Source organism: Erythranthe guttata, chromosome 4 (assembly GCF_056151865.1).
Source record: "Erythranthe guttata isolate IM_541 chromosome 4, IM_541, whole genome shotgun sequence".
NCBI classification, from domain to species: domain Eukaryota; kingdom Viridiplantae; phylum Streptophyta; class Magnoliopsida; order Lamiales; family Phrymaceae; genus Erythranthe; species Erythranthe guttata.
The window spans coordinates 17,720,150-17,742,669 of record NC_142536.1 but is presented as its reverse complement, the minus strand read 5'-3'; the positions used below and the strand labels follow the sequence as shown (position 1 = coordinate 17,742,669).

Here is a 22,520-nt window from a genome sequence, read left to right as displayed (position 1 = left end):
ACGTAGCTTATCACTCGTCGTAAATAAGTCATTTCGAAAAAGAGTTCCAAAATTAACCTGAACTTTAAATATATCAGAACAAAGGATTTTACAAATACAAATCAATTCAATTCATCCAAACTACAATCCTATAGTATTCAATATTCATAAAGATATAAAAACAACATATAATATGTTAATTTATAGCTACATTGAGTACATTCTCTTTTCTTTTTATTTTTTAAAATTGTTTTTTTTAAATGCCAAAAAAAATGAAGTATCAGCCAAATTATAGTCATGACCTAAACTTTGATTATACCATGTTAGGCCTCTGAGGAAGCAAAAGATTGTAGAATTTGTTCTGCAAGAAGAAATGTTTCCCCTTACCATCTACAGCCTTCTTCCATCCACACCAACCCCCGTTGACTATTTTCTTGAGGTCCTCGTTGCCCGTGTAGTGGGGGTCGAGTATAAGAAACGCACAGTCACCGCTTACCTCGTTGTAATCGACCCCCAAAAGGGTATACGCAAGAACACCTCCACCTGTAAATACATATATTCAAGAACTCGTTTGTAAATTTAGTGTTCGATAAAAAAAAAAAAGCTCGGGTTTTTGAATAAAAAAAATACGAGAGAAAACGTTTGATGGTTTCTTTCTAACCAATCATTATGGGGGTCCCTTGAGTCTCGAAATGCAATGCGAGCTCACGACATTTCTCTGGAACCTCGGCTCCAGACCTCACGTTAATGACTTTGCAGCTCACCTGATAAAGATCGATTTTTATAAATTTCGTTCGAATTCGACATAGGAAAACAAAAATATTGAACCAAAAAAAAATGAACTGTTAGATTTTATTGTAGGTCATTTGCTGTTGGAAGTAATACTTACTCCAAGTAATTTGTCCAAAACAAAACTCAACTCAATGGCACCAATCCATTCGCGCGACCCGACAAATGAAGGGTCCTTATCACCAATCTCGACCAATGCCTGTTGTATTTCCCTGCAATAATAAAACTTCAATTGCGTATTATTACAACAAAATAAAGGGATAAAAGAGTAAAATGCACCATCGGTCTATTTATTTACTTCGAAATTGAATCAGAATTTCTCAAAGATCGGACAAAGTACCTGTGTGAAGGGACATCAATTGAAGTATAGTGCTGTTGCCTGAACCATGAAATGATAGTTTGCAGTGAGCGGTAAGCACAACCCCATCCCTGCCATGTATAGTTATATTGTTAATCACACTGATCTAAAAAGACGAAAGTAATACTATCAGATTATTATCCATTTGAAATACTAGACCACTCGACAGTAATTTTTTGGCAGAAAACAAATAGTAATTTACGAGACGAAGTTGTATTACCGAATCGTCATATCCATCTTGGAGGTAATGATAATACTCATAAGAACCTTGAACTAGAGACACATGGCCACCAGATACTGCACAATAATTACGATAGTGCCACAATCAGCACCAAGTTCTGATACAGTAGTTGCAAAAAAAGAAATAGAAGTAATTCGATTTTAAGAAACTTAAAAGCATAGTGCACGAGTGTCAAGATTCAAGACAACAATTACCTCCGCTGCTTGGAATACCATGATGAACATCCTTCAGCAAATAGGATCCTAATATAAACAATGGATCAACAATCTAAAATTAATATATACTCCAAATTCGAACAAAGAAAATCACCAATAAAGATTTAAAGGCATATACGAAGTTACATGCTTACCCTTTAAATTTGATTTGTCCCTCGTGTCGTCCTTTGACGAAGATAAATTTATCGAATTGGCAATCCTCAGAAGAGGGCGATCAAATGGCAACCCTAGTCTCAGGTGAAGGGATTTTCGAACTTCAACTGTAAAATGCAACGTATCCAGATTAATTATACTGCCAAATCTAACATAGAATGAAACATTTAGTTAATAAGTTTCTTTTGTGCATTTTCATACATTCAAGATTTAAAATCCCTCAGGCAGTGCTGGCATGTGTGATTGCATCGTTTGAATCTATTCATTTTGTCATTATGCCCAAACTGTATCTATACAGATAAGAGTACTAAATCAAAACACCTTAGCTTTCTTTTCTTGCATTAGTACTTACTTTTCATACATTACAACAGCCAGGAAGATGTCTTACCCACAATATTTAACCCCAAATTCCACAAATTGTTTGAGTATTTCTATCAGAAACATTCGACACTTAATGAGTTATTTAGAAACATAACACCTGGATCGCTAAGTATTTTTACTTTCTCATTGACTGAACAGCTAATTCCATGTTCTGGGTCAATGTATTCTTAGAATATTAGACAAGAACCTTCTATCATGAATCATGATACCAACACAATCTTTTTGGGGCGCCTGAATCTCTTTACTATTTTTGGTAGTATTTAATACGGGAGGTATCTCTTAATAACAACAAAATATAAAAAAGAGGAGCACATACAAGTAACAATATTGATTATCAACTAGCTAACTTGGAATTCCAAGGATAAGAAAAATATTCCGGCTACAATATTTTTTGAACTCTAGATAAAGAATACCTTGCTTCAATTCTGTCTCCCCGTAGCTAAGTTCATATATAACAGTTATTGGATGTAGAAATCCTGAAGGAATAAAGTGGTACGGTCGCAGCTGCAGAAGATATATATTTCTTTTGTCAGCACCTTGCAGTCTTGAAAAGGAATAAAAACATAAATAGAAAAAAAATCTTAGAAACATCGAAAGAGGCCACAGACAGAAAATCCATTCACATAGCAACTGAACCTGAAATATACATTGATTTACAGGAACACTGAACCTCTATGGGTTTAAGTATGCTATATACAATAATGTGTCTGTAGGTATTCATTTGCGCAGAGTACATGCATACATCTGTATATATGTATATTATATGTTCTAAAAACAGCATAAATGACAACCTATACATAAGAATTTAAATAAGGTCTCCACAGAACAAGTACACCAAGTAATATCAGGTTAATGGAATATGATCGTCTAACCAGTGGATGTTGCATCATGAGATCCGGCAAGAACTTTTTCTTTAATGAATGTAACTGGTCAACTAGTCCAGGGATGATTAACTTCGAAACCATACGTGTCAATGGCAGATCTTTTGTAGCATAGGATAACACTTCTAATTTATGATTGACAACCAAAAGCTTAGCTTCTCCCAGTGCTGGAAAGGGGGGAAAATAGTTTAGAAACTGTTAGATGAATAGTCAAATGCAAAAACATCAATAATCGTCAATCATGCTTTAACGGGAGAAAGAAGACTCGTCAATATCCCGTCTCTGAATTTTGCTAAAGAACACCCAAAAATAACTTTTAGCACAATATTATACCTGGGTAATATTCAGCAATAGGAGCAGCAGGTTCACCACTACTTCTTGACCTATTAAACATGATGCTGACTTGAAGTTTATCTGCATCCTAAGTAAAAATAACAATTAAAAAGAAGCTCATAAAAATTAAAGTTCATCAAAGATGACAGATCAATAGTAGCAACAAAAAAGACAGTAGTACCTCCTCGAACGAGGTAATAGATGTAGTATCTTTAGTTTCCGAGAAAAAGTACGAACAGGGGAGAGATTTTGCAAGGGCCTCTTCGTCAGATTCAATTATAAAAGCATTTTCCGGAAGCTCCTCTGGCAAAATCAATTGTGTTCCATGAAGAATGACAGGGTGGGGTCCACCAGATGAAGGTTTATTTTGCGATTCTATAATGAATGCCACTTGTGGATCTCTAAGTTTTCTTTCGACATCTTCAATAGCTCGTACGTATGCACTTTCCACATCTAAAGGGAATGCAACTTATTCAGCAAGAAGAAAAGGGAATATTTAATCAAGCCAAGTATGAAATATCAACAAAAATAGAAATGTTTATATAATGCTTCTATGTTCTTTCTCCAGGTTATCTTCCATTAACAAATATTATAATGTTCATGACATTTGACTTCAAAATCTATTGCAAATACAACTAGCTTGTCTCAGTGTAGCGCCTTAACCAAATGATGCAATTTATTCTCCACCTTAGCCTATTTGTTTGGTTCATCATACTGATAAAAGAAATACATATAAATTGGAAAGGCGCAAAAGGATTCCCAGTTCCCAATAAGTTCTTTTTGCCCGAAGTTAAAATCACATTCAATGTAGTATAGAACACAATGAAGTTCCAAGAAAACTTAAAATCAGAAAAAATATTGTACAAAAATTATCATTTTTCACTTCCCTCTAAATAATATTGATTTCTATATTTCTGCCTGTCTAAAGATTTCACCCGTAAGTGCAATCTATCACCATGATGAAGAACATAGTAATGGACTAATAGATGTAAAATAACTCCATGATCAATTGACAGCCTTAGGAAAATACGATTAGAGAGAGAGACACACACACGTACACATCAATGTATCCCGGGGAATTTTATGCCAATTTGCAAATTCAAAAGTGAGTTTAGAGAGATCAACAGACACACACACACAGATTTTCACCTGTAGGATTCTTTAACGAATAATACACAGGCAACTTCAGAGGAAGTTCACATCGAACTATGCAACCTTTCTCCCATACTTCCCTCTCAGGCTGATCCTCATAAACAACAGTACTCACTTTCTCCAAATTACGCGAATTGCCTGTCCTCGATACGAAAAACTGCACATCACCCTCACCACTGGCATTGTTCAGATCCAACACAGCTCCAATCAATACTCGATCTTCATTGTCATTACCGTATCGGGCCTTCCTAAAATTCCTAACTGCTGAAATAGCAACACCAGCAATTTTTTCTACCTTCACATCAGTCTTATCGTGAACAATCACCGCCCCGATTACTTCAAAACCCCTCGGAAGCAGGCTCCTGATTTCATCTGTCAGTCAAGCACCATTCATAAGAGACAGAGTTACAGAATTGTGTATAATTTTGCTAGTTGTTCATATAAATTAATAAAGATGCAATTTATATCCATATGTTACAAAATCCAATTTTTTACATTCAATTTTTTTTTTTTTAGAAACACGTTTTGACAGATGATTTTGCAAGAAATTAAAATCCAGATTACTTCAACTCATCTTCAAGAGTGATTTCAATAAACATAAACAAAATAGAAAATCACAACTGGAAAATGACCATCTCGACAATCAATTGAATGCCAAAACGCACAAAATGTGCATCATTTCTTCAACAATTCAAACCCTAAACCAAATTTCATACATAACTCAATTTACCTGATTCCTCGGGCAGGTGAGGAGAGAGGGGATCGGAAGGGAGAGTGTGGAGGCATCGGATGGTGGAGACGATGCTCAACGACGGCAGGAACTGGGAGCCGATCAGCCACTGGAATCCGGCTTCTTTCTTCGAAATCACCAGATTCCGGCAGAGGATTCTAATTCCGTCGTCGATTTGAACGACCATGGTAGATTAATTGAGTTACAGTCGAGTCCAAACAGTGTCAAGAACCCCAAACCCGCAGAAATTTTCTGAGTTTATATACATAATTATTATTGCTTATTAGTATATTTTATAGGGGAAAATACAGTTTGCACCCCCTGAATTATTGGGTTTGTTTTAAACACCCCTTGAACTGCAAAATATAACAAACCGCCCCCTATCATTTCCAGTCAACATTTGAAAAACCAACGACGTTAGGTTTTTTTTGTGATTTTACTTATTTGCACTTAAATTTATTCACAAAATTTGCACCATTCAACAAACACTAGCCAAACGAGACCCATCACAATTCTCGCTCCGATTCTCCATCAAAGTTAGTGGGTGTGAGAATCGATTGACCGGCCAAATACAGGTGCAGAACTGCATGTAGGCGGAGATCGGCGATTTCGCGCAGGATGTCACGTCATTACAAAAAAACGGATTGAAAACGGAGGGACCATTTTGTTATATTTTGTAGTTTATGGGGGCGCTTAGGATCAAACACAATAATTCAGGGGTGCAAACCGTATTTTCCCTTATTTTATAATAGGCACACATTTAAAATATACTTTCCTTTATAATTGTGTGTGTGTAGGTGTAGAAAATAGAATGTAATCCTTTCTAGAATTTGTGAATTTGGAACAATAATTTTCAACCCAAATTCCAAATTTTCCTTTAAAAATTTAATTTAGATTGAAATATCAATTTTAGTAATACGGTTTGAAAATTGTTATTTATTGTTCATAACAAAAAAACCCTTTTATCTCTCTAAAACCCTAGAACCTCCCACAATCCCCCACCCCAAACTACAAATAGCAAAAAAAAAAAATCGAAAATTCGAAATCAAACATGAAGAAGGGTTGGGCTTCGATTTTTTGAGATAATTTCGACTCCTTCATGTATAATATGCATTGGGTAGGTCGATTACGGAACCAATTTCATGTTAAAAATTTTGTAGGGCTTTTTTTTCGCACATACACCCACGAACGCCCAAGACGGGCGCTCACGGCGTGTAGGAACGACCGTTCCGGGCGTTCGTACACGCCGTGGGCGCCTGCCTTGGGCGTTTAATTCAGCTGTCTTGACAGTAAATAACAATTTTCAAACCGTAAAAAGCAAGTCCCCAATTTTATTATATACTTTACATATATTATAGGTGAAAACAATCATTTCGATTCTTGTCGATTACGATCTGAAAAATATAAAAAATTGAACTAGTTTTTTATGGAAGTGTTGGTTCCAATTCAATTTGATTTCCATCATCATGTATGTACACGTGAGAAAGAATATTTGAATAATAGAACCTCCTGCATTTTGTGTAGAACACATACAATACACGATTAAACTTCTATAAATTAATACAGCTATGACTAGTCAAATTCTATTAATTTATTGAAATAATAATCAATCAAAATATTTGTTTTGGCATGGTGTCCTCGAGTCGGGACCGAAAAAAAAAATATTTAAACAAATTTATTAATTTATCGATGTTCTACTGTATATGTAGAATTTAGAGATCTAGAAAAAAAAGTGTGAGAGCTCAATTGAATTGACTTTTCCTATAAAAAAAGAAGAAAAAAACATACAAAATTTCAAATTAATTCCCACTAGGTTTACATAAATAAAATTATAGTAAATGTTGTGTTATTTGCATGCCTAGTACTAAATAGACTCAAAATAATTTCAACCACCTTAATTAAATAAGATTTCAATAATCTATCTATATATATATAAAAAGACAATCTATAGGCCTAAAATGGTGACACGTGGCATATTTAGGGTTTCAAACCCTAGGGCCGTTTTTGTAATATCTTGGTTTTCTAATGGCGTTTTGTTAAATTTCAGTCGGTCAGTTTTATTAGCATTTGGCAGTTTTTTAAAATAAAATCTCCACAGGATATTAAATTCATTTCCTATCCGAAAACTTCCATTTATCAGAAAAAACACACCGTTTCATCTCCCCTAGATTTCTCACGTTTTCCATCTCCTCTAAATTTCTCTCTCAATACTCACTCCTTCAACTTTCAACTGCTTTTCATGTCTCATCCGTATATCAACCCGAATTTTCACACAAATCTTTGAACAATTATTAGTTCCCAGAGAATTAAATCTCTAAAATCCACCTGCCAAGAATTCAACAAAATTTGTCGGGAAGCGGGAGTGAAAAGGACCCCTTTGCGCAACCGCTCAGTGTTTGCCAGCGAAAGCCACTGCCGGTGATCGAAATTTCAAGTAAGAAAATCCTCATATTTCTGTTCATCCTTCTTTCTGTACTTTCTGTAAGAATTTGGGTACGGAAAATCAATGGCTTTGAGAAAACCAACATGGAATAAAAAGTATTTTGGAAATTAATAATATAAAAATAATTCGTAAAAAAAATTCAATTGGGGAAAGATCTTAGCCGTATATGATGCTCTGTGTTCCAATTTGCGAAAACACTGTCTCGGTGGGATGTTGAGTCAATTTCATCCAAATAGTGGTTGCATATTTGCAGAGTGAGAAAAGTGCTAATTGGGAATTTTTGTTGCGCATCCTTATTTCTTTAATTACTCTGTATCAAAAAGGATTTTTTTCTAAATTATGGGTTTTCTTTTTTCAGAACGGAAACCTTCATATTGTAAGCCATTTGGCTGTTACGTAACTCATTGATCGATATGTTAATGGATCTTATGAGGATTTATCGTTGCAATACTAGATACGTCAATTCTATAAATATGCATTCATTCTCTGGTTGTCGTGCAACTATTCTGATCCGTTTTCTCAGATATGTACCTTTTTTTTTTACTCAGACATGTTCCTTGCACGTGTTATCTTGAATTAGAGTTCAAGTTGAAATGGTTATGGTAGACTCACTCCCCCCCCCCCCCCCCCCCCCCCCCCCCCCCCCCCCTATCTCCATATCCGTAAGTATATGGTCTGAGGCTTCATTAAAATTTATGTTTCTATTTTTCTCTAGACTTATCTTCTTATTATTGTAACTTTTTATTTATTTATAGTAATGTAATATAATAACTGAAATGAATTTCAATTTTAGCAGATGGTGATATGGTGATGGTGATAAAACTGTCAGGGACATCAAAGTCCTTTTTCGGAGAAAAGATGACTTAGTCTAATGGAAATCCCTTTGATGGTATTGTCAACTTACGTAATTCCTTATTTATTTTTAATAACGATTCACTTTTGTTCAATTTTGATCATATTTTATTTGAGTTACTGTTTAAAGTTTATAAGAGCTATTGGTCGATGGCTATATAAATGGGGTCTTTTTTAAATAAAATAAAAAAATTGTACCCTTTGTACAATTGGTAAGTGATGCAAAAAATATGGCTATACGAGTAAATCTTATATATAAAAGAAGTAAGGTGTTGTTCTATCGATAACATATTTTTTTGGCTCATTTGTAGCGACATGTCTTATGTACTTGACTCAGTTGGAGGTAGAATATTAGTAGTAACGACTTTCATTTACAGTCTTCAATTTTATATATTGATGATTTAACAAAAAACGGGCTATAGCAACGTGCTGAAAGGTTGTGGAGAAGCAGATGAGACATATATGTGATGTGGCAGAGTCAAGAAAGGCATAAATGTTGGCTTACACAGACGTGCATACTTTACAAACACGGGTATGTTGGCTATCCTTATTTACACACAAATGCCAATAATCAACTCGATTTTTTCTATGTACTACATCTTCATTACAAATTAAGAAATTAGAAATTACATGCCTATTTTGAATCTGTTCCACATTGACCGATGAATTTTATTTTAATATACCTTTCATTTGTTTTGGAAAACTAAAGTCATTTTGATTATGCCTTTCGCTTTTGTTGTTTGAAGTTTAAGTAACAGGGTGAATAATGTGATTATATATCTATTGTTTTGAAAGAGAACACATTAGTTTAAATGTGAGTGAGAGAAGAAAATGGTTATAGTTTGGGGATTTTTTTGTTACATACATTTGAAAGTTTATTTCCATTTTTTCTATAAAAGGAATTACAACTTTGAATCCCACTGCACAGTTCAAAGTTCATATTAGTATTTTTGGTTATATGATATACATTAGAAAAAAATTTTGGGAATCAATTAAGATTTTCACAAAGATGGGTTTCATTTTAATTCATGTTTTTTCAAATGTTTGACATTTGAAAAGCTATAACATTCAATTAGTAATTTTATCGTACAATTTATTATTTTATTTTTCTTTAGGGTAGATTACACCCACCCCCCTGAGGTTAGCTTAAATAACTTTAAGGTCTCTGTGGTATTGATAATTGCACTCATCCCCTTGAAACATAGTTATAAACTCTAATGGGATAATGCATTGGATTAGTTATTACGATAGAGTTCTAACGGTCTATTAGTTTCAGGAAGTGGTGGAGACAACAAAGAATTATGGCTGATTTAAGAAATATTGGGGGAGCCATGTCACCCCATAACTCCCCATAACTCTATGTTATCTCCACCACTAGCTGAAAGTAATAGTCCATTAGGACCCTATCGGAATAATGTATCCAATGCATTATCCCGTTAGAGTTTATAACTACGTTTCAGGGGGTGTGTGTAATTATCGATACCATATAGACCTTCAAATTATTTAAGCATACCTTAGGGGTGTGGGTGTAATTTACCCTTTTCTTTAAGTAGTTTTCTTTACCTGTATTAGAATATTTTTGTTTCTATTTAGGGTGATTCAAGTTTAAACCTTATTATGACTTAGAATCTTGAAAAACTTAAAAGGCCTAATTCACCCGTTTAACACTTTGTCAGGGGGCTTCCCTAGATGTCACTCTTGATTTTATTGGGGATGCATTTGCCAAGAGGAGAAGGAGCAGGCGTTCAAATTTTGACTTCGACAAGCGCCTCTAGAGTCAAAGCATCATTGCTCGAGTTAAACTCTTACAAATGCAAGCTACAATATACAATTAGTAATTTCATAGTATAATTTTTCTTACGATTACTAAAAACTTTTTACTACGATCACGACAATGGTATAGTTTATAATTATTGTATTTTATGATTACGACTACGGGTATACAACTGTAAACATTGGTTTATGGATGTTTGTATTTAGGTAATTTTATGTTACTACGAAATGAATTTAAATGGAATGTATTTTTGTATACGTATTTTTAATCGGTTTTGTTAAAAAACTAAATAATGGTGTTCGTCAATTGCTCGAGTTGTAGAACAAATGTATGGCACGTTTATTACTTTTTGATTTATTCAACATACTTCATTTCATTAACAATAAATCCATATTATGATGATTTAAGTTCATATAACCCTTTCTCAATTTAATTTTGCTAATATTTTTGTTACTATATATTATTTTATTACTATTTTTATTGATAACGTATTTAATATTTTTTTTTTCACCTTTTGAAATGCTATCCCGTGCATCGCACGGGTGTATCACTAGTATATATATATCTTTATTTGTATGCGTATGCTAATATCTTTTTCCAACCACGTGTGCTTGAGTTTTGGCGATCAGTTATAAAACTCTTATATTGTTTTCACATTAAATAGTGACGATAATTATAATATTACAAGCAATAAAATGTACATTTAAATATTCATGTAAATAGTGTGGAAATAGTATGCATGAACAATGTTGTACTTGTAGTGGTAGACGACACCTTCCTCCAATCCAACTTTGGAGCTCGCTTACGATAGCAACAATTTACCATTTACTTGGGGTAATTTTGTTACTTAACTAACTAATCAAACTCAATCGATTATAAATTGCATTCCCGTTGAAATTCACCGAAAGTAGCCTCGAGTAAACAAGATGAACGTGGAACTTGATTTTGATTATGATTATTGCTAGTATTTGTAAAAGCTTTTAAAAATAGTTTCTGAGTTCTTTTGTTTTACACACACATGTATGTAAACTGTTGTAATTAGACTTATAGCAATCAGCTCACATGCAATCAACACGACAATCGATCTTTTAACATAGATCAATCAGTACACCACATGCAAACTCTAATTCTATACAATGAAGACAAGATGTAACGTGGTTCAGACAATTGTCCGACATCCACTAGAAGAGAGTTAAGCTTCTTTATTGATTCACAATACACTTCACACACACTCAAGAGAGATTACAAGATAGAAAGATTCACTCAAGAAAACTTTATGGTTTACAGTTTTCTTCCACGCACAAGCAACAATGGCTTCCCTCTCTTACTTTCATATCTCTCTAATCTCTCTCTTCTATAGTGTGTATCTCAATACGTATATAACCGAAGTACTCAAGACATGAGCCTTTGTTCTCTTAAATACTCTTGTTGGTGTGTGTCCACACAGCCTCACTTGTGTCAGATTCCACTTGTTCCATTCATCATGTTCAACATCGGTATAAGTTAGTTAGAGAAAATTTTATGCATCTACATGACCTCGAGCGCACAGTTTCTAGGTTGATCAGCTTCCGTTCTTTATTTACCACGTGGACAAGCAACTTCCAAGAAGATTGAAGATCAAATAACATAAACTAAAAAAAAATATGATTCCATCAAATGTATGACCAAATTAATTGCCAATCTTGAGTGCACCACAAGTTCTAGTGTTAATTAGCGCGTGTTGGACCTTGACATTGGTCCTTGCTTGCGCGAGTGGTGTTCTAGTAGCGCCTATATTTTTTTATTATTATTATATATATATATATATAATTATATATATACACGAAACACACTTCAAAACTGTTTCCTTTATAAATTCACAGCTTTCACGTGTTCCATTTTTTCACTGAAAATTCAATAGTATATATATATATTAATCATTTAATTTCCAAACCCTTAAAAAGCTTTCCGTCGATATATATATATGATCCACTTGCAGAAGAAATTTTCCGGCGAAACGGATCTGTATTTGAGTCCTCCGGTTGCCGGAATTGTTGCCGTCGAAATGCCGGAACCCGACGTCCATGTTGTCACCTCCGCCGGAATACTCATTCCGGCGCACTCTAAAATCCTGGTACTTTCTCACTCCTCTCTCTCTCTCTCTCTAGACTCGTATTTTTTATTCAAATTGTTTTAATCCGAGACGAAAAGGTTCGGATTTAATTTTCAAAATTAATCTGCAGGCTTCTGCATCGCCGGTGCTGGAGAGCATAATCGAAGCGACGCAAAACCGCCATAGCTCCGGCCGGAAAATCCCCATTCTCGGCGTGCCACACGACGCCGTTTCCGTGTTCATGCAGTTTATTTATTCCTCGAGGTGAGTTTCTTCCAAGCTACACGCACGCGGAAACCCCAAATTGACATTTTAAATGTCAAATAATCTGTGTTTGAATTTTTCTCATAAAACTGTAGTTCTGCAAACTTTGAATTTTGACCAATTAAACGAGAATTTAAGGTATTCAATATCAATCGTCAAACTTTTTCTTCTGCCTACACGTGTCATCTTCTCATTGCTCCTCGATCATCACAATTTTCAACCCGTAAAAAAACTTTTTTACGGTTTGTTGTGTGCTACACTCGATGAACTACACCGTATATATCAAATGTGAAAAACTAGTTAATGAATTTTTCTAAATGTAGAATCTACACGACCGTGAAATGACTACATTGCCCTTGTTTTGCTTTCAGATGCAGTGAAGATCAAATGGAGAAATATGGGATTCATCTGCTAGCGCTGTCGCATGTATACATTGTACCACTGCTAAAGCAGAGATGTACAAAGGGTTTAGCTCAACAATTGACAGTCGAAAATGTGGTGGATGTTCTTCAGCTCTCAAGATTGTTCGACGCGCCTGATCTTTACCTCAACTGCATGAAAGTCTTATCCAACAACTTCAAGATCGTCAAAAAAACCGAAGGATGGAAGTTCTTGCAAAATCATGACCACTATCTCAAACTCGAGATCTTGCATTTCATCGACGAAGCTCAATCCGTAAACACCCTTACATAAACTACTGTACTATATATGCTCTTTGTCTAGTGAAATATAATAATAATAATTGTTCGATTTGTTTTTATCGGGACAGAGGAAAAAGAGGACAAGGAGGCGTAAAGAGGAGCAGAATTTATACATAGAGCTAAGTGAAGCAATGGATTGTCTAGTGCATATATGCACCGAAGGGTGCGGTAGTGTGGGCCCGTGTGATATGGATCCGGGCAAAGATAAGGGCCCGTGCAGCAAGTATTCGACCTGCTACGGACTTCAGCTTCTGATTAAGCATTTCGGTTCTTGTAAGAATAGGGTTAATGGAGGATGTTGGCGGTGTAAGAGAATGTGGCAGCTTTTTAGGTTGCATTCATCCATTTGTGATCGATCTGACGACTGCAGAGTTCCTCTGTGCAGGTAAATGAGAGAAACTTCAATTGATATCCGTTTATGTAATTGCTTGTAAGATCGATTCTTGAATAATAATAATTCGTATCTCTTGGAAAGGTGAGATTTCTTTTTTATCTAAAAAAACTCGTCGTCGTTTTGTCACAGGCATTTCATGACAATAGAAGATCGAAGAGGAAGCGATGTGCGATGGAGTTTACTCGTGAAGAAGGTGGCTTCGGTCAAAGCTATGTTGACTATCCCCAAGAGGAAGAGAGAAGATGAACTAAGAATGGATGTGGACCATCAAATAATGAGAAGCTCGAAATTACAAAATGTGGCTCCATAAAATAAAATAGATTACTTCAGGTTCGAATGTAAAATTTTGTTTATATGTTCAATACAATCTGTGAAATTCTAGCCATTTTTGTACTTAATTGTTAGCTCTTATAATCATGTTGATCTATTTTCCTCTGTTTTGTAAGTATTTGTTTGCATTGAAGTTTCACCTGAAGCATTGGTACAAACGCGTGATTGTTCAAGATTGGTACAAACGCGTGATTGTTCAAGATTGTTTGATTTTTTTTATCGAGCTTCAAAAATTGTTTTTGAACTTAGTTTGGTTAGCAACTAATCGAGCTTGAAAGATTTTTAATCAGCCAATTTTTTTGTAAAGAAGCTTTAATTGAACCGCAAATGATTCGAACTGGAGCCAAACTTCGTATCTTATCGAACAAAAAATAAGAAGAAAAAAAAACGAGATTCAACAAATATGCAAACATTATATAGCAGTGGAACTATAAACATAAAGAATTTAGAAGAAAAAGAAAACATGTACATATATGTTCAAGGACTCAGCAATTGAGCTGGAAATGTCTTGTTCCAATAAAACTAAATCTAATGATCAAATTCTACTTCCCATATCAATTTTTATCACCACGAGCAGAACTGTTATGCACCGTGCTACGCAATATATACACCTTCCAACACTGTAAAAAGAATACGAACATCTTTACTAGACTCCTAATATCAAACGCTTATACACAATGTTGAACTCTTCATAATTTCTGCTGAGTACCTGATTTCATCCATGAGCAATAATCGTTAAGGAAATCATATATCCAAACGGGCTTTGATGTTAATCGGGCTTCATCAAACCAAGAATAGAGCAATCAAGACCAAATACAAATGTTGCCATTCTTATCCGAGGTAGCCAAAGGCTTGCCAAGATTACTCCACGAGCAGCACAAAACAGGCGAAGTGTGCTCCGTTAAAGTACTCACAATCTTTGCACTTTTTACCGACCATATATTCACCGAGCCCTCAGCAGATCCAGCGGCAACATAGTCGTCATCTGGGCTCATACAAGACCTGCTCCAATTCGACGCCACTCTACTCCCATTCCCTCTCAAAGTCGCACATATTTCAAGCGTGCGCATATCGAATAAGTTGTGCAGGTTATCTCTCCCACTAGACAAAATCACGTTCCCGTTTCTTGATAATGATAGAGACGTAACTGCAAAAGAATGAGCTGCCACTTCGCTTATCAGTTTCCCTGTCTGAATATTCCATAACCGAAGATTCCCATCTACATGGCCCGAACAAATGGTCTGTCCATCCATACTAAGACAAAGTGCGTTACAATTGCTGTGGAATAATATCGTGTTCACACAGTAGCCTCTCTGAAGGTCCCACACTTTAATCGTCCGGTCATATGCAGCACTCACAACGTTGCGGTTCGAGACTTTGCTGACATCAACGGCACAGACTTTGTCCACGTGGCCGGTTAATGTGTGCCTTACCCTACCCGAACTTACATCCCATACATACAAATTGTTCGAACTGCTTGCTGCAATTACGGATTTTTTATCGTGGGTAATGCAGAGATCGAGAACTGAACCAAGACAACCATGGAGAGTGCGGGTTAATGAAGCTGTGTTTGTGTCCCACATTTTGACAGTTTTGTCTTGTCCTCCACTAACTAATTTACCGGAATTATGCTCGAATAATATGGAGGCACAGCCACCTTCGTGGGCTGGGATTCTTTGTCTGCATGTAGTGGGAACTGTTGACTCAGCGTAGTACTCGGCACCTTCTTCACATTGGCGGACAACACCATCGACTTGTTGACGGGCAAGAAGCTCTATGCTTGTTTCCTTTTGGCGATCCACCATTTCTTTATAAATAGCATTTGCCTAATAAAGAAAAATGAATAGTAATTAAGATGCTAGAATAGTAAAATAAGTTTTAATTTAAATAACAAGAAACATTGAAAACAAAACGAGCCGCATACTAGTTGAAACTCTATAGATTGTTCATCCAGAAAAATGGTTCGAGTTCTCGTGCCACGTCAGGAGTTGGAGAATCCACTTACAAATCTCTGTTCTCTATTCTTGATTGTATTATAAATTCGAATATAAGCAAAAATAGAACCATTCAAAATTTTGAATTTATTTCAACTGGTATCTCCTTTTTTACATGATGCTACTTAAAAGTCATAAAAAATCTAGACCCCCATATACTTAATATTTACTAAAATTTAAAGCCCAGACCATTGTATGATACACCGTATAAAGATAAATACATTTACTGTCATTACTTCTGTTGTGTTTTTTGTAAGGAATAAATAATCTTCCACTTGCCAAGATTCCAACTTAATCATAGCCTATATAAGAATGTAAGAATAAACGATGATTTTACAGAAGCAACCAAAGATACCTCGTTCATGCGTTCAGCATCTTTCATCTTCTCCAACATCCAACGGTCAATTAGCATCTTATTTTCAGCCTCTGCATTGTCAGCTCTAAGAGTGGTTGCTTCAAACTGTTCCTTAAGTTCCTGGTGCTCACTCATCAACAGTTCTAGAGCCTTAGTCTTTTCTTCCAACAATGTTGCTAAACGGGAGCACTCATCCCTGCAAACAAGTACGAGTTATGCAGGTTTTACTACCGTAGATAGAGAACGGGTGAAGATTGAATTTGAAGATAAACCTTGCTTGAGTAAGCTCATTTTGCAAGTCAGATATCAGAGAATCTTTCTCTTGTACTAAAGCTTTCGAAGCTCTGGAGTCAGTGACTTCCACCACAAGTTGTTCTGTTAATCGAGATTGAGCTTTGTAACATTGCTGGAGCTCGACTTCGAGATTTTCAGCCTTTTCTTTCCACTCCGAGCCCTTTAAAAGTACACAATTAACAGACATTAGCGGAAAATCACACATTACCAAATTATTATGGATATCGACATTTTCTTCAACTCTGAGCCCTTAAAAGCACAAATTCAGAAATTTATCCCTATCTTAATGAAAAAAAAAAGTTTTACACACTAAATGTATACATGTGATTTGTAACTACGCTAGTAGAAATCGCATCAAAACTTCTCATTAACATGGATAAGTCATCAACCGAATAATCTGAGATCCATGGAAGGACTTAAAATACACAAAATTTTAAATCAATAGAAGTTAGCTATTATATACCTTGATAAATCCAACCAATAGAATCCAGAATCACACACTTACAGATCCATTACCATAAACCACAAGTAAAAGTCTTCTTTATTTTGTTTATATATATTAGACATGGCATTACTGAACATCTGACTTCTTACCTAAAAACCTATGTTCATCCCGCCTTCGATTATACAATATCGTAGCATGGTTCAAATTCCAGCTAATCCAACACAATATGAGACGAATAGACACCTTCCCAGAGCATGTACAGATTCATACAATCCTCATATATAAACCTAGACCGATAAACTTATGCCACAAGCTGAGTATTCAAAGAGAAAACAGTCTATCATACTACGTTTTCGAAACGCCAAGCTATGCTGCCATTACAGTATAAGCCTAGCATCAGTGTCAAACTAATCATTCTCTCTCTATGCTTAGCTAATGATGGTTACGGTGATAATCCGCATACACGAATCTTAAAAATACCAATTTCAACAAACATCATTTGCAACAAAGAAGTAAGTCAATGCCACTACAACACGAACAATGTCGGAGGCCGAATTCGAGCACAAAAAACAATAAATTGGAACCACAAAGTAGATGTGAACAAGAACAATTAAACCCTAATCTGAGTAAACCTGAGACACAATCGGGCGAGAGAGAGCGATTATAGCAGGCGAATGAGCGCCCTCTTCCAGTAAATGCCGCTTCTTCAGAGCTTTCAAAGCGTGTTTTATTGCTGCAATTGCTGTATCTTCTCGCGACCTGAAAACCAGAGAAAAAATCAAAGCGAGAAAAGAAACAAAAAAAAAAATGGCGAATCAATCATCGTCGACTACTAAAAACCCCAACCAGAAAACAAAATTAATCAGGCACAGAAACAACACTGAACATCATCAAGTCAAGCTAAATACTTTGAAGAAGAAGAAAAAAAAATTACATTTGAGCTGTGAATTTGGTGGATTTGTGTTCTAGGGATTTGATGGATGATGATTGTGATGAGTAAAAGAGAGAGAAGATTTTGATAGATTTAATAAATAGTTTTGTTGCAGAAATTAGTGATGGATTTGTTTTTCAAGTTTATAAGGAAAAAAAATTGGAAGAAGAAAAATTAGTTTGCTTGTGAAAGGGAAACTTATTGAATCGCTATAGTTACGGGCTGTGATATTGCACTTGACCCGACCCGTTTTATGAAATTTGAGCCCCCTCTAAATTCTACAATATCTTCTTTTTTTTTTTAAATTGTAATGAAATTAAAGAAAATATATATTTTTTTAACCCATGTATTATATAGTTAAAACTCTATAAAGTAATATAGTCGGGACCAGCAAAATTTTATTAATTTAAAAGAAAAATTAATTTATTAAATTAATAATTTAGTATGTTTTTTACCGAGTCAGGACCCGAAAGAATTTATTATTTAAGCAAGGTTATTAATTTATCGAGTTTGTACTGTAAGTCAAAGTTGGATCTATTTTTCAAAATTCTTCTTATTCGCATGTTTCTTAAATTTTTCAAATTAAATATCGAAAAGGGGAGAAAATAATCAAGAGCTTCACTTTTTGACAAAGAAATGTCACTCTATTTTGTAAATTCTTCTTCTAAACTATATTTGTATAAATAAATTTAGAGAGAAGAAAAAAAAAACAGAGAGAGAAACACGCGAATAATTAGATTCTACACCCGGTTATTTAATTTAATTATTCTACACCCAGTTATTGATAGTTAACTGTAAATTTGCAAAAAATCACACACGCTCATGAGTATGTGTACTTAGTGGAAAGTTATTTAACCTCATCTACAGTTAAGAATTCCTAAAGTATTAATTTTCTTGATCATTCACGCAAATTTATTAGCGTTCTAAATCCGAACCTCGTAAAATTTTGGCATCTGAAAAAAAAAAAAACCATCTTCACACATAAAATCATAGAAAACCAGCCACACTTTCCAAATAACAGCCAAATTATATATCCAACTATACCCCCACATTTCATTTTCTAATAAAATCAACAACAACAACAAAAAAAAAAAAAAAAAAAAAAAAAAAGGAAAATATACCAACCGAAATTTCAATAGCCAAAAGTTTACACACAAACCAATCACCATAACTTAAACCAATCCTATTGCTTTTATTGCCTTGTTCATGCAGCTCTTACCCTCTCAAGCCAATCCACACTCTTCCTCCCTTTCTCAAACTGCACGTCGACACTCATTCTTGATTTCTCGTGGTACTCGACGCTCCTTCTAGATCTTTCCATTTGATCGAACGAGGCTCTCAATTTTGAAAGCTTGTCGTCGTTATGAAACTTGTAGTCGAACGTTTTTAGTTTCTCCGGCCTATCGGTGCTCCGTCTAGGTTTCTCTCTCCTGTCTGTGCTCTTTCTCGGAGCTTCGATAAAATCGGTGCTCCTTCTAGAATGTTCGGGACGCTCGACGCTCCTCCTCGACATGTTCCTTTGTGAGGGAGGTTTCTCTACGGTGGATACATACTTCTTTAGGTGCTTGATATACTCCGGATAAAGTTCCAAATCGCAGTGGTTTCCACCTTTTATCCACAAGGGCTCGTATTTCTCTTGACAGAGCTCGTAAAGCTGTTTTCCGTGGGAGTAATCAACAACATCATCCGAAGTGCCCTGCATAAATCAACGTATGGATCGTCAATTAATTATTTTACTTGATAATCGGAAAAAAATTACAAGAAAAATGTTTTACTTACATGAATAACTAGAACAGGGCACTTCACCAACGGGATTTTGTCAATGTTCTGCATAAAATCAATCAACGTAAAAAATCATGTTTAAAGACAAGAAAGTACCAAATTAATATCAAAATACGACTAAATTGATTTTTACCTTATAAATGTCAAACCAATATGTCCTCTTCACAGGGTACATAACCCTTAATCCCGATAAAATAGGGCTATGCAAAACAACTGCCTTTAGACGAGGCAAACGAGCTGCAAGATCGACAGTAGGACCACTGCCAACAGATTGACCGTATAGGATTATGTCTTCTTGCTTAGCTCCATAGCTCTCTTCAAGACACTTGTATGCAGCTTCGATATCCGCGTAAGTATTGTGCTCACTTGGCTGCAGAATACACAAAACGTACAAACTTTGAACGACTTATTAACGAGAGTAAAATAATCTTTTTTTCATGAAAAGGCATGAGCTAGTACCTTTCCGGTTGATTGGCCATAACCTGAATAGTCGTACCTGCAGAGATAATGCACGTAAGACACTTCTGAAAAAATATATGGTAATATCAAAATGAATAAGGTAGCTTCCTCTGTTTTTAACATACGTACAGAAAGGCAGTCTAAAATGAATGTTAGAAGTTTTAAAGTAACTAATATTCGATTCTACGCCCCTGTAATTAACCTTTTCTTGTGCGCTCACAAGCACTTTTGATAAGTTCTCCAAATTCTCGATTTTGAGACCCATTAAATCTCTCTTAGCAAAAGAAATAAAATGTCTACAAGGGATTATAACGCGTCGGGTTTTAGAATTTAAGCCCACACAACCCCATCTCTCTTTCTCTCTCTCTCTCTCACACACACACACACACACAATTCTAAATGCATCCTGCACCAAAAGAAGCAGAAGCATACGGGGTAATAATACTTCACCCAAACAACCCAACACGGTAATATAATTTATCGGTGAGAAGTGAAAACCGATCCGCGAAATTGTAGTTAGCAAGATTATCGAGATCAAGATTTCCAACAGTCAATGATCTCAAACAGTATATGTAGTAGGATGCTCAAGCTATGGCCAGTGGCCACCATTCCCAAATCTTCGAAAGAAGAAATTTTTCCAACTACTTTTCAACAGTCAATACTTGCCTACCCTCACAAGCACACCACATTAACCAAATCAAAATAAAAATCGACAAAATTTGATCTCCATTTTCGATTGTCCGTAACTTAGACGAAATCTAGTTCATAGCCACAATTGCCACAAAAAATAAATAAAGAAAAATAAAATTCTCCCAGAAAAGTTATGCAGATAAGCATCAAACTTACCCCCACTGATCCAACTAAGCTAACAACTCACACTGTTGCATATGCATATAATATAATAATGCACAAAATACACTTTAAAAAAAAAAAAAACCTAATTAATTAGCTATCTGTAAAGACTGTAATTACAAATTATTAGGCATCAATCGCATCAAAAAGTATCATATTCAATCAAAGATAACAGCTAATAAGACAATTAAACATCAATTAACTGGAAAAAGCTGAGGAAATTACCCTAAGAGATTAACCCTGAGGTGAATGCTGAGCTCGATAAACAGCTCGTACATCTGGCCGATGTCCGCCGCGTTGCCGTGCGAGTACAGCAACGTGGAACTCGCCATGGGGTACCTCACGTACACGGCGACGATTTCCGTGCCCCGCCGCGTCGGGAGCTTCAAAACGTCGACGTTCTCGCGGTGCGGGAACGGCTGCAGCAGCAGCAGCCCCGCGGCGTCGTCGGTAACCACCTTGTAGCTCGCCGGAGTCGGCGGAAAAAAAGCCAACTTCGCCGCCATCGATGACGTCACCCCGCCCATCTCTCCCTCTCCCCCCGCTCTGTCCAAGTTATTTTGCCTCCGTATTTTCAGAACACTGTAACTGTATCTATATGTTGAAAGAGAAAATTATATACGTGTGGCCGAGTGTGTGTGAGAGAGAGAGAGAAACTGTACAGAATTGTATAGAAGAAGGTAAAGTAGAGAGAGAGAGAGAGAGAGAGAGAGGGATTTGTAAAGGGAAAGTTTTGGGTGTGGAGTTTGAGGAGAAATTATGATACTATTACCAGCGGTGATGTTTACTGTTCGTCAAAGCATGGCCACATATGCATATTTCCTTTTTCTATTTTTCTTCTTTTTCTTTTTGCAACTTTTTTTTTATTATTTTTTAATATATAATTTTGAATTCCATTTGTTCATTTGACATTCTATTGCAATATTGATTAATTTTGAATTTCCTTGTTATGTATTGTAAAATAATTTAAAAATATTATTGTTAGGACTCCATTAGGTTCTTTTTTAAATATAATTTTGAATTTCCTTGTTATATTATGAAAATAATTTAAAAACTATAATATAGATTTGCAATATAGTATTAACCTCTTAGTAGTTTATAATTTTGTAGCCACATAAATATATAATAATAATAAGGTGAAATTGGTAAAATTATATATATGTTTTGAAACTCTAAAGCGACGCGAGAAAAATAAAAAGGAAAAGAAAATATATATCATTACATTTTACTACTACAAAGATGTGTTAACCGGAAAAATACAGTTTTCATTCCTTAACTTTGTACTGATTGCACATTTGGTCCTTCATGTTCACAGAAAAATACATTTAATCATTTATGTTTCAATA

General features: G+C 35.3%; 4 protein-coding genes and 1 long non-coding RNA gene across 7 annotated transcripts; 2 read left to right on the top strand and 3 right to left on the bottom strand.

The window, feature by feature from the left end:
- Positions 1-47: 47 nt before the first annotated feature.
- LOC105950508 (Peptidase C78, ubiquitin fold modifier-specific peptidase 1/ 2) lies at positions 48-5,549 on the bottom strand. The gene is made up of 13 exons (XM_012973872.2): positions 5,213-5,549; positions 4,480-4,854; positions 3,512-3,783; positions 3,331-3,418; positions 2,989-3,164; positions 2,530-2,620; positions 1,717-1,842; positions 1,562-1,609; positions 1,347-1,423; positions 1,109-1,197; positions 869-980; positions 641-743; positions 48-522 (listed from the first exon to the last, which is right to left on the bottom strand). The coding sequence occupies exons 1-13, from the start codon at positions 5,397-5,399 to the stop codon at positions 293-295; spliced, it is 1,974 nt and encodes a 657-aa protein (XP_012829326.2). The 5' UTR covers positions 5,400-5,549; the 3' UTR covers positions 48-292.
- Positions 5,550-8,550: 3,001 nt separating this feature from the next.
- Positions 8,551-10,549, top strand: LOC105953184 (uncharacterized). Its single transcript, XR_001172405.2, has 2 exons — positions 8,551-9,039; positions 10,184-10,549. It is a non-coding gene; the product is annotated as an uncharacterized LOC105953184 (long non-coding RNA).
- A 1,555-nt stretch (positions 10,550-12,104) lies between these two features.
- LOC105950426 (BTB/POZ and TAZ domain-containing protein 1) lies at positions 12,105-14,351 on the top strand. 3 transcript variants are annotated; one of them, XM_088817098.1, is made up of 6 exons: positions 12,105-12,394; positions 12,504-12,637; positions 13,009-13,312; positions 13,407-13,723; positions 13,862-14,062; positions 14,179-14,351. In XM_088817098.1, the coding sequence occupies exons 1-5, from the start codon at positions 12,245-12,247 to the stop codon at positions 14,040-14,042; spliced, it is 1,086 nt and encodes a 361-aa protein (XP_088673224.1). In that variant the 5' UTR covers positions 12,105-12,244; the 3' UTR covers positions 14,043-14,062; positions 14,179-14,351. The 3 variants fall into 3 exon arrangements, with proteins under 3 accessions (XP_088673224.1, XP_012829228.2, XP_088673225.1); XM_012973774.2 differs by having other exon boundaries at positions 12,110-12,394; positions 13,862-14,351; XM_088817099.1 differs by lacking the exons at positions 13,862-14,062; positions 14,179-14,351 and having other exon boundaries at positions 12,110-12,394; positions 13,407-13,727.
- A 104-nt stretch (positions 14,352-14,455) lies between these two features.
- Positions 14,456-18,363, bottom strand: LOC105950511 (Transducin/WD40 repeat-like superfamily protein). The gene is made up of 5 exons (XM_012973876.2): positions 18,085-18,363; positions 17,783-17,909; positions 16,684-16,865; positions 16,412-16,607; positions 14,456-15,888 (listed from the first exon to the last, which is right to left on the bottom strand). Coding segments are annotated over exons 1-5 (1,530 nt in total). The 5' UTR covers positions 18,087-18,363; the 3' UTR covers positions 14,456-14,865.
- A 705-nt stretch (positions 18,364-19,068) lies between these two features.
- On the bottom strand, positions 19,069-21,816 carry LOC105950512 (uncharacterized). Its single transcript, XM_012973877.2, has 5 exons — positions 21,400-21,816; positions 20,323-20,359; positions 19,997-20,233; positions 19,861-19,908; positions 19,069-19,777 (listed from the first exon to the last, which is right to left on the bottom strand). The coding sequence occupies exons 1-5, from the start codon at positions 21,699-21,701 to the stop codon at positions 19,286-19,288; spliced, it is 1,116 nt and encodes a 371-aa protein (XP_012829331.2). The 5' UTR covers positions 21,702-21,816; the 3' UTR covers positions 19,069-19,285.
- Between the last annotated feature and the right edge of the window lie 704 nt (positions 21,817-22,520).

What these genes read in the sequence shown, in the direction of transcription:
- LOC105950508 (XM_012973872.2), bottom strand. Translation starts at nt 5,399, where the DNA reads ATGGTCGTTCAAATCGACGACGGAATTAGAATCCTCTGCCGGAATCTG. An exon ending in TCATGATGCAACATCCACTG is followed by an intron (nt 2,621 to 2,988) that starts GTTAGACGATCA and finishes TATCTTCTGCAG; the next exon opens with CTGCGACCGTACCACTTTAT. An exon ending in GGAGACAGAATTGAAGCAAG is followed by an intron (nt 1,843 to 2,529) that starts GTATTCTTTATC and finishes TGCATTTTACAG; the next exon opens with TTGAAGTTCGAAAATCCCTT.
- LOC105950426 (XM_088817098.1), top strand. Translation starts at nt 12,245, where the DNA reads ATGATCCACTTGCAGAAGAAATTTTCCGGCGAAACGGATCTGTATTTG. An exon ending in CGGCGCACTCTAAAATCCTG is followed by an intron (nt 12,395 to 12,503) that starts GTACTTTCTCAC and finishes ATTAATCTGCAG; the next exon opens with GCTTCTGCATCGCCGGTGCT. An exon ending in TGCAGAGTTCCTCTGTGCAG is followed by an intron (nt 13,724 to 13,861) that starts GTAAATGAGAGA and finishes GTTTTGTCACAG; the next exon opens with GCATTTCATGACAATAGAAG.
- LOC105950511 (XM_012973876.2), bottom strand. An exon ending in CTCGCCCGATTGTGTCTCAG is followed by an intron (nt 16,866 to 17,782) that starts GTTTACTCAGAT and finishes GTACTTTTAAAG; the next exon opens with GGCTCGGAGTGGAAAGAAAA. An exon ending in AATGAGCTTACTCAAGCAAG is followed by an intron (nt 16,608 to 16,683) that starts GTTTATCTTCAA and finishes ACTTGTTTGCAG; the next exon opens with GGATGAGTGCTCCCGTTTAG.
- LOC105950512 (XM_012973877.2), bottom strand. Translation starts at nt 21,701, where the DNA reads ATGGGCGGGGTGACGTCATCGATGGCGGCGAAGTTGGCTTTTTTTCCG. An exon ending in CTCAGGGTTAATCTCTTAGG is followed by an intron (nt 20,360 to 21,399) that starts GTAATTTCCTCA and finishes TTATCTCTGCAG; the next exon opens with GTACGACTATTCAGGTTATG. An exon ending in GCCCTGTTCTAGTTATTCAT is followed by an intron (nt 19,778 to 19,860) that starts GTAAGTAAAACA and finishes TGATTTATGCAG; the next exon opens with GGCACTTCGGATGATGTTGT.